The 11,643-nt window shown below is 44.5% G+C and overlaps 1 protein-coding gene across 1 annotated transcript in view; it reads left to right on the plus strand.

Moving 5' to 3' along the window:
* Positions 1-10,557, plus strand: part of LOC123763932 (uncharacterized) — a 44,768-nt gene extending 34,211 nt beyond the window's left edge. Inside the window, exons 9-14 of the mRNA XM_069329748.1 lie at positions 1,420-1,544; positions 1,809-1,966; positions 2,800-2,982; positions 4,485-4,626; positions 5,386-5,516; positions 6,308-10,557. Of these exons, the coding sequence (XP_069185849.1) occupies positions 1,420-1,544; positions 1,809-1,966; positions 2,800-2,982; positions 4,485-4,626; positions 5,386-5,516; positions 6,308-6,465 (897 nt within the window). The 3' untranslated portion in view covers positions 6,466-10,557. The remainder of the gene's footprint in view (positions 1-1,419; positions 1,545-1,808; positions 1,967-2,799; positions 2,983-4,484; positions 4,627-5,385; positions 5,517-6,307) is intronic.
* Positions 10,558-11,643: the final 1,086 nt, after the last annotated feature.

Raw genomic sequence — 11,643 nt, forward strand, 5'->3', positions numbered from 1 at the left:
TTGGACGGTGTTGACGGAACGCCGAACGTAATCCAATTTACGACCAAATATATATATAAATATTTAATAAATTACGCAAATTCCGTCCCGTCTTTCAGTAAGATATATAATACTGCGGGAATTGTACACAATTTCTGCACAGGGGCCGTATATACCTACCTTTAAGGACTAGTATATACCAGGATGCCCTTTTTAATTGAGAATATTTATGATGTTGTCTACCCTATTTCTACACGATGAAAAATATATGGTTAAGGATCACCAAATTAAAAAGACAGGTGGATCAAAAATGTATAATTCTCAAATGAATTTCAAAATTTGCAAGAATTAATATTTTCAGGAACAGACAGGTAATATATATGTATATATGCAGACGAGGAGTCACAATAACGTGGCTGAAATATATTGACTGAACCACACACTAGAAAGTGAAGGGACGACGTTTTGGTCCGTCCTGGATCATTCTCAAGTCGATTCTGGTCCATTCTCACAGTGTGTATATATATATATATATATATATATATATATATATATATATATATATATATATATATATATATATATATATATATATATATATATATATACATATATATAATATAATATACAAAACACATCCTGAGATAATACTTTATCACCTCGATCAACATCACACAGACTAGCAATTAAAATCAAAGGAAATACCTGTGGCTCACTGACGTAGCCTAGTAGCCTACATAGCTGGGTAAAAAAAACACACTTCCTTTTGTTGCAAGGTTTACGATTTTGTATTCAAAGCCTACCTTGAAACTATCATTGGTATGCCTTGCTGTGGCTCCCCCCCACTGTAAGAACAGGGCTGTGATCACGTGGCTGCCCAGCCAATCCATAGCCCTAAACGCACCGTTAAATACAAATTCTTGTGTAACAGTACTGTGATATTTGGTAAGAATAGTCAGTTCCCTTGACTAGGTACTCTTGTTCTGCATTCTCATTAGTCGGCTGGGGACGGTATGTGTGTGGCACAAACTGGCACTTTTTTGTAGTTAGTAGGATGCACTTATGTGTAAGCTGGTTGTTGATCATTGTCGAAGCACTACACAATAAACACTCATGTAATTACAAACAAACCTGCTTACACTCAGGTACGTCCTTCTAAACAAATGACAAATATAAATAAATAAAGACAATGGCTTGCTTATTTTGTGCATGATAATGAATGATTGTAACTGAGTAGAAAATATGTTGCACCATTATACATATTTAACACCTTTTAATGTTTTCTCTCCCGCTCTGCATGCTCGCCCGCACGTGTGTGTTGCGTGTGTTGCGTGTGTGTGTGTGTGTGTGTGTGTGTGTGTGTGTGTGTGTGTGTGTGTGTGTGTGTGTGTGTGTGTGTGTGTGTGTGTGTGTGTGTGTGTGTGTGTGTGTGTGTTACAGTGTGTGGGTAACTCCGGGAGTCTGGCGGGAGAGATCAGCATCACGTGCCCCGCCACCACCGCTACTACAGAGCAGCTTCATGACCTCTTCACTCACACTGACTTCCTCACAAACAAAGTCTTCAGGTCAGTCTGGCTCCCAACCCGCTCGTTTATATATATATGAACTTGTTAATATATATTATATGTATATATATATTTTGAATATAACAGAAAGGGTGAAATTAATGATTCTAGCACTGGAACTTTAGGCTTTCTCGTAGGCTGCCACTTTTGAATGAGATTCCTGATTTTTACAATTCTATTGGAGATTCCTTGAGATTCCTACAGTACATTGTAGAACACCTTCCTTGAGTTCTTCATTAAATTGCTGTGTATCTACCTGGCCAGATTCACGCTTCAGGGATCGAACGTGACTGGGGTGCTGAGTCAGGACCTGTGGGGCGACCTAGTCTTTACTCAGGTACTCATCACTTCCAACAAGTTCACTCAAGTCGACAACAAGGCCTTCAATAACTCTGCCAACACACTCACTCTACTCAACCTTGGTAAGTGTCTTCAGAGGGGCGGGGGAGGAGGAGGAGGAGGAGTCTGTCAACGTCTGCATGACATCAGTGTGGCTCTGTCAAGTGTCTGTCAAGATCTGTAACAAATCAATGAGACTGTCATGGTCTTTCAACGTTTTTCAAGACATCTTTGAGGCTCTGTCAAGATCTGACAGTGTCTGCACACGTCTGTAAGACATCTGTGAGGCAGTAAGACATCAGTGAGGCAGTAAGACATCATGGTGTATCAGTATCTGTCGATAAAGGTTAATTTCTGTCAACGTCTGTCAATGTCTTTCAAGGAATGTTGGTGTATGGCAATCTCCTCATTAATATACAACACACAATAGGCTCCCCATTACTATATAAAACTATAGGTTCTTCCTTAATACTGAACACGATAGGCTTCTCATTAATACATGACACTATTGGGTCCTCATTAATACACGACACATGGGAGACTCCTCATTAATACACACAAGGCAATATGCCCCCCCCCTTCCGCACTAGCACTCATAGCACACACTGTGGAGCTCAATAACACACACTAGCACAGATAACATTCTCATGAACAAATCCACAAGGGCCGTGACGAGGATCCTCGTCACGGCCCTTGTGGATTTGTTCATTTGATGCATCACGTTATTGTGATCTCTGTGTGTGGGAACATTCTCATCCCTTCACTAGCATACATAACACACACTACACCCTTTCTTACCACATGTAATACACTCTGGGCCCCTCACAACACACTCTGGGGCCCCTCCTCACAACACACTCAAGGCCCTCACTACACACCCTCAAGACCTCCTCACTAACACAGACGTCTCCCACAGACAACAACCAGATCACTTACTACGTCACGTCGGGCGTGGACGACCTGCCCAAGTTGACGACGCTGGTGCTCAAGAGGAACCGCATCCCCATCGTCTTCACCAACGCCTTCAACTACTCCTCCCTCCGGGTCCTCGACCTCTCCAGTAACCTTATAGACACCATTGGGAAGAACGCCTTTGCAGGTAAGGCATATTTTTTTCGACCATGTTTCAGGTTGGAGGGGACCTGACAGCTGAGTGGACAGCGCTTCGGATTCGTAGTCCTGAGGTTTCGGGTTCAATCCCCGGTGGAGGCGGAAACAAAATGGGTAGGTTCTTTCACTCTGATGCACCTGTTCACCTAGCAGTAAATAGGTACCCGGGAGATGGTCAGTTTGTTGTCGGATTGGTCAGTAGTTTGACCTGGGGGATGGGAGCAACCTAATAACTTAATTGATAACCTACGGAAGGTTATTAAGGCCACCACAACAACTCACTGACCAACCAGCTCGAATACTTTATGAACAAATCCACAAGGGCCGTGACGAGGGTTCGAACCTACGTCTGAGAGGATCCCAGACGCTGCCTTAATCGTCTGAGCTATGACATGGTAAAAAGAATTGCAACCGGAAGTTCTACTGACCTTACAGAATACTTTATAGACATTTTCCACGACTAAAGTATCTTCTCTCACCTCTGTTACTAGCTGACAGTATCCTTGTAACGTGTGAAGGATATAACGTAATAATCTCCGTTGAGGTCTAATAAAGACCTTTAGTGCCCTCTGTAATCCTTTGTTTGTACTACCGCTGTCAGGATGAGTATGGGGTGCACAATAATTAACTACCGCTCACAGGATGAGAATGGGGTGCACAATAAACTGCCGCTCACAGGATGAGTATGGGGTGCACAATAAACTACCGCCCACAGGATGAGTATGGGGTGCACAATAACTGCCGCTCACAGGATGAGTATGGGGTGCACAATAAACTACCGCTCACAGGATGAGTATGGGGTGCACAATAAACTACCGCTCACAGGATGAGTATGGGGTGCACAATAAACTACCGCTCACAGGATGAGTATAGGGTGCACAATAAACTACCGCTCACAGGATGAGTATGGGGTGCACAATAAACTACCGCTCAAAGGATGAGTATGGGGTGCACAATAAACTACCGCTCACAGGATGAGTATGGGGTTGCACAATACTCTCAGTTACCTATTTACTGCTAGGTGAACAGGTGCATCAGGATCAAAATAACTGCCCATTTGTTTCCGTTACCGCCGGGAATCGAACCCGGCGGAGTTCGTGTGTGTGTTCTCACCTAGTTGTGCTTACGGGGTTTGAACATTGGCTCTTTGGTCCCGCCTCTCAATCGTGTGTGTGTGTGTGTGTGTGTGTGTGTGTGTGTGTGTGTGTGTGTGTGTGTGCGCGAGTGCGCGCGCAGGCTGCCTGTCTGCGACAAAATGAATTATCATTATTGCCACGTTATGGATTTATGTTTGAATTCAATTAATTTAGATGCATTTAGATACATTTTCTCATTCTGTGTGCCAGTGGATAAAGTTTGTATTGGTGACGAAGCGAGCATTTATTTTCTTTATAAAACAAGCCTGCGATTTTAGCGTTAAATTTCTTGTCAAAGAAAACGTAGCGTTATTATGGTATACTAAGCCAAGTGTCATGTTTGGTTATTCTGCAGAGCTGAATAAGCTGGAGGAGCTGCACCTTCAGAGGAACCTCCTCACAAGGATCGACGATGATTGCTTCAGGTTCTTCAATCACATCCCTTTCACCAACTTCCTCATCATCGACCTCTCCTACAACAAGATCTCCTACATCAGGTCAGCTGCTCCCACTCTCACTTTCTCTAAAGGTCTCTTAGTAAATGTGACACTCTTTCTAAGTATCTCTCAGAATATGACACTTTCAGTCATATTAGGTCAGTCAATACACTTTCTTACAGAGGCTCTGCAACGAGAAAGTAGGACAAGAGGACATAAATAGAAGCTGAAAATGCAAATGAGTCTAAGAAAACTAATTTACATGACTTTACCTGACGGCCACTATTTCTCTCTAGTGTTCTCGGCGGGGACAGGAAGCCGCTGGCTTCCTGTTCGGATTTGTCGTTAGTTCTACATTGTGACCAGCTCTCAGTGGTCCGCCAGTCACACATGCTGATCACTTCAACATCTTCGTATTCTTCAACAACAGTAGAGATGACGACTGCTAAAGATAATGAACAGTACTTGCAGCACTTGCTCGACTTCAGTACCCAGCAACAAGCTACAAGAGGAGAAGCACACGTGCCCCCTAGTGTGAGTTAGGGGGCACGTGTGCCCCTTAGTGGGAGTGTGCTAGAAGCTCGTACCTGCTTCCGGCTCTGATTTTATATTACAGTAGGCAGGTACTGGGGTGCCTCCTGTTGCAGTACTATAGGTCAGATCATACCAGATGGTGTGCTTGTTTCCAGCATACGTATGGTACCATCACATACATGGTACCAACACACACACACACACACACACACACATGTTACCATCATACACGATACCATCACACACATACGGTTAAATAACGAAGCTTGCAATATTGCGTTGCAGCGAGTACGCCTTCCGCGGACTACGGAACGTGCAGATCAACTTGCAGTACAACCTCTTGACCACCATCTCTGAGAAGGTCTTCCACCCCATCATCTTGGACAGCCTCTACTTCGTCTACTTCACCTTCGAAGGTAGGTATTAATAATAATAATAATAATAATAATAATGATGCTACAATTTATATAACTAGTACTACACTCTAGCCATCACAACAACAACAACAACATACATTCCCTCTAGTGAAGGTACCCCCCCCCCCCAAAAAAAAATATATATCTTGATCGTTGTTGACAACACGTGAAAGTGGACGATTTTTGTAACACATTTTTGAGAGTAGTGGGATACCTGACCTGGCGGCCCAAGGTGGCATAGACAAGCTGGCTGTCACTGTGTCATAGCCGAGTGTCACTTTCACTGTCATTGCCGAGAGTCACTATCACTGTCATAGCCGAGAGTCACTATCACTGTCATAGCCGAGAGTCACAATCACTCAAGAAGACATACAACCTTTACAACATTGTTCAGTTCAAATTATGTCAAATTAATTGAATTCAGTTCAAAAAAACAAATCGTATTAAGATTTAGAGCCCAAGACTCGACTGATTGTACCTGAATTTATGAAACCCCATTTATGAAACACAATCGACTTGAGAATGGTCCAGGACGGACCGAAAGGTCGTCGTCTCTTCATTTTCTAGTGTGTGGTCTGGTCAATATGAAACCTCATCTGGTACCCCAACTCTTAGTTTACATAAACCTCTCTACTCGCTCAGGTAAACCCATTGTCCCAAGTTGTGCTTGCTTTACCATGATGTTTTCTCCCTTTCTTTCATTCCTTCTCCCTCCTCTACCCCCCCATTCCTTCTCCCTCCTTCCTGCCAACATCTCAGCATCATCTGCCAGTGTCTCTCTCTCTTCACAGGCAACAACATCGTCTGCGACTGCAAGATCATGTGGGTAGTGGAGGACTCGGCCGTCATGAGCTGCTTCGACAACTTCATGTGTGTCAATATGGACGCCCCGGTCTACTCCCTCGAGCCGGCAGACCTCGGCAACTGCTCCAGCAACGCCCACCACTGATATATGCCGCCTTCTCGGGGGGCTTCTTGGTGTACTGCCTTCTCGGGGGGTTTCTTGGTGCGCTGTCTTCCGGTTCTTGGTGCAACAGCCTTACGGTTCCCGGAGCAGTGTCTTCGGTTCCTGGTGCTCCCTTCCGGTTTATGGTGTTCAAATTCTGACATTGCACCGTTTGCTTTACACACACACACACACACACACACACACACACACACACACACACACACACACACACACACACACACACACACACACACACACACACACACATGTACATATTAACGATTCGGTCCGTCCTGGACCATTATAAAGCGGTGTGATATAAAGCGTTTCGGTCCGGGACGTACCGAAACGTCGTCGCTTCTCCATCTTCTGAGTTGTTATGTAATGTGTCTGTTTTGTTCCCCCGTTCATATGGGGAGTCGGTGGTTCGAGTCTCCTAGTGCCCAGGTGAATGAACTGTTTATATCCACGGTAGTGCGGTTGATAATTTATATCTATATGTGTATGTTTCTACGTAGTGTAGCTGGTGCTTCACTGCGGCACGTCAAGGACCAGGAGTGCTCGGTGATAGTGCTATGCAGTGCAGGGGGTCCCATCACCGTATCATTATCTTGAGCCATACGCTAGGAAGAAGGCTGGATTGTTGTTGTTGTTGTTATAGATTCAGCTACTCGGAACAAGTTCCAAGTAGCACGGGCTATGGTGAGCCCGTAGCTTACCTGGCACAGGAGCGGGGCAAGTAGCACGGGCAATGGTGAGCCCGTAGTGGACTTACCTGGCACAGGAGCGGTGCTGTGTGTCTAAAGGCTGGAACGTAATGGGCTGATTCGGTGGTTGAGTGAGCACGGACCAATTAGATGTCAATGACTATCACAAAGATTACATAGGCCAGTTGAACCAAACCCTATGCCAAGGTGAACCATACAATACAAAGATTAGTTAAGGTTAATTGTTAAGATCAGCCAATCAACATCATCATAAGTAGTTCTAAATAATTTTATTTTTGTTTGTAAAGAAATGTAGCGAAGAGAACTCTTTTTTTTCTTCAATAGTGTCAAGGTTGAAGACTGACTGGCACGGCGCCTAAATGTGAGACTGTTTACATCTAACATGTACTATAATATATAAGTAGGCCTACACGTCTTCAGTTTAATATATGTGTTAAAAACCTATTTTTGTCGAGGGGAGATTTTATGGTGTGTGTGTGTATGCCTATATAAATATGCAGGCTTACATAAATGTAGACCAGACGCTCGCTAGAGCGCGCACGCACACACACACACACACACACACACACACACACACACACACACACACACACACACACACACACACACACACACACACACATATACATACACACACACACACACACACACACACACACACACACACACACACACACACACACACACACACACACACACACACACACAGGGTGGACAAAGACAAACTTTTCAGCACGGGTGGGACGCGAACAAGGGGACACAGGTGGAAACTTAGTATCCAGACGAGCCACAGAGACGTTAGAAAGAATTTTTTCAGTGTCAGAGTAGTTAATAAATGGATTGCACTAGGAAGTGATGTGGTGGAGGCTGACTCCATACACACTTTCAAATGTAGATATGATAGAGCCCAGCAGGCTCAGGAACCTGTACACCTGTTGATTGACAGTTGAGAGGCGGGACCAAAGAGCCAAAGCTCAACCCCCGCAAGCACAATTAGGTGAGTACACACACACACACACACACACACACACACACACACACACACACACACACACACACACACACACACACACACACACACACACACACACACACTACGTGAGACCAGTCTTAGAGTATGTCGTGCCATCATGGAGCCCCCACCTAAAGAAACACATAAGGAAACTGGAGAAGGTTCAGAGGTTTGCGACGAGGCTTGTTCCAGAGTTACGAGGCATGGGATATGAAGAACGTCTGAAGAAACTGAACCTTACGACACTAGAGAAAAGAAGGGAGAGAGGAGATATGATAGGGACATATAAAATACTCAGGGGAATTGACAAAGTGGAAATAGATGAAATGTTCACACGTAATAATAATAGAACGAGGGGACATGGGTGGAAACTGAAAACTCAGATGAGTCACAGAGATGTTAGGAAGTTTTTTTTTAGCGTGAGAGTAGTGGAAAAATAGAATGCACTTGGGGAACAGGTTGTGGAAGCAAACTCTATTCATAATTTTAAAATTAGGTATGATAGGAAAATGGGACAGGAGTCATTGCTGTAAACAACCGATAGCTGGAAAGGCGGGATCCAAGAGTCAATGCTCGATCCTGCAAGCACAAATAGGTGAGTACACACACACACACACACACACACACACACACACACACACACACACACACACACACACACACACACACACACACACACTCTCTCTCTCTGTCTCTCTTGGACTGTCGGAAAGCCTTGGACACAGTACCCCATAAGAGGCGGGTGCATAAGCTGGAGAAACAGGCAGGAGTAACTGGTAGGGCGCTCTAGTGGATAAGGGAGTACCTAAGCAATTTGAAGCAGAGAGTTACAGTGAGGGGTGAGACCTCAGACTGGCATGAACTCACCAGTGGAGTCCCACAGGGCTCTGTACTCGGTCCTATCCTGTTTCTGATATACGTAAATGATCTCCCGGAGGGTATAGACTCATTCCTCTCAATGTTTGCTAATAATGCCAAAATTATGAGAAGGATTAAGACACAGGAGGACAGCTTGAAGCTTCAAGAAGACCTGGACAAACTGAAGAAATGGTTCAACAAATGGTTGTTAGAGTTTAACCTAACCAAATGTAATGAAGATAGGTGTAGGGAGCAAGAGGCCAGATACAAGGTATCATTTGGGAGATGAAATTCTTCAAGAATCAGAGAGAAAGACTTGGGGGTTGATATCACGCCAGACCTGTCTTCTGAAGTCCATATCAAGAGGATAACATCAGCGGCATATGCCAGGTTGGTTAACATAAGAACGGCCTTTAGAAACTTGTGTAAGGAATCATTTAGTACGTTATTTACCACATATGTCAGACCAATCCTGGAGTATGCAGCTCCAGCATGGAGTCCATATCTAGTCAAGCATAAGACTAAACTGGAAAAGTTCAATGGTTTGCCACCAGACTAGTACCCGAACTGAGGGGTATGAATTACGAGGAGAAACTACGGGAATTTAACCTCACGTCGCTGGAAGATAGGAGTTACTGGGGACACGATCACCACATACAAGATTCTCAAAGGAATTGATAGGGGTAGGTAAAGACAGGCTATTTAACACAAGAAGCACACGCACTAGGGGACACAGGTGGAAATTCAGTGCCCAAATGAGCCATAGAGACATTATAAAGAATTTTTTTAAGTGTCAGAATAATTGACAAATGGAATACATTAGGCAGTGATGTGGTGGAGGCTGACTCCATACACAGTTTCAAGTGTAGATATGATAGAGCCCAGTAGGCTCAGCAACCCGTACACCAGTTGATTGACAGTCGAGAGGCGGGATTAAAGAGCCAGAGCTCAACCCCCGCAAGCATAACTAGACGAGGGTACACACATACACGGAACACCACGAGCGGTGCTCTCATCCTGCAACTACACTTGGGTAACTCCATACACAAGCACAACCCAGGGAGAAGAGATGATAATCTTGTGATAATAACTATTTATTATTTCACAAAGTCCAATCTTTAAAAGGGTTTTGCTCCAGGATTGATCAAACACTTACGAAGCCTCTATATCTTTTATTAAACAGTTTACGAGTTTGGAAACTCGCAGTTCAAGGTTATAATTGTTACAGAGAACATCGTAGAGTTTGGTATCTCTTAAACTGTTTAATACAACACAAACTCAGCTGCCGTGATTGACGAAAGATGGACAGGTTTCGCAAGTGGACACGTGGGTAGTTGATTAATCCTAGAGCTGTTCTCTACGTATCACTGAAAACACCTGCCTTAAAACACCTGCCTTAAAACACCTGCCTAAAGCAACACTGCAGCTCCGTCTCTCCCACTTTGTACATAAATATAATGACAAATCAAGATATAAACAGAGATCATAAGAACACTTTTGTTTTTTTATGGCCTTACAAATATATACTCTAATATTTATATTACAGACCATATATATATATATATATATATATATATATATATATATATATATATATATATATATATATATATATATATATATATATATATATATGACTTTTAAATATATATAAAGAATAAATGACATAAGAGTTGTTTCAGTAACCTCTGTAAGGGTACCATTGTCCTTATGAACTGGAGCCCGATTAACATGATCCACTAAAGACTCGGCCGCCTGAGACGCCACGCCCTGTACCAGGCCACGCCCTGTACCAGGCCACGCCCTCTACCAGGCCACGCCCTGTACCAGGCCACGCCCTGTACCAGGCCACGCCCTCTACCAGGCCACGCCCTGTACCAGGCCACGCCCTCTACCAGGCCACGCCCTGTACCAGGCCACGCCCTCTACCAGGCCACGCCCTGTACCAGGCCACGCCCTCTACCAGGCCACGCCCTGTACCAGGCCACGCCCTCTACCAGGCCACGCCCTGTACCAGGCCACGCCCTCTACCAGGCCACGCCCTGTACCAGGCCACGCCCTCTACCAGGCCACGCCCTCTACCAGGCCACGCCCTCTACCAGGCCACGCCCTTTACCACGCCCTATCCATCCTCTCTACTTTCTTGTGCTCCTCGATTCCTGGAGCTGCGTTAGCGCCTCAGTGTTGTGTGTTGACTTCATGGACAACAATTCAGTATTATACCTGACCTAAAGTGTTGACCTTCACTGTTTGATGCTGCTTTACTGTTTATATAGAGGCTGTCAGAGGGGGGTAAGTATATTGTGCACTCATCCTGTGCACTGGTGGGGCAGGCGAGGAGTCACAATAACGTGGCTAAAGTATGTTGACCAGACAACACACTAGAAGGTGAAGGGACGACGACGTTTCAGTCTGTCCTGGATCATTCTGGCAATCGTCTTGAGAATGGTCCAGGACGGACCGAAACGTCGTCGTCCCTTCACCTTCTAGTGTGTGGTCTGGTCAACACAGGTGGGGTAGTTTATTGTGCGCCCGATACTCATTAATAAGTAGTAGTTTATTCAGAATCTATTACACGCT

This window comes from Procambarus clarkii, chromosome 23, assembly GCF_040958095.1.
Source record: "Procambarus clarkii isolate CNS0578487 chromosome 23, FALCON_Pclarkii_2.0, whole genome shotgun sequence".
Lineage (NCBI taxonomy): Eukaryota > Metazoa > Arthropoda > Malacostraca > Decapoda > Cambaridae > Procambarus > Procambarus clarkii.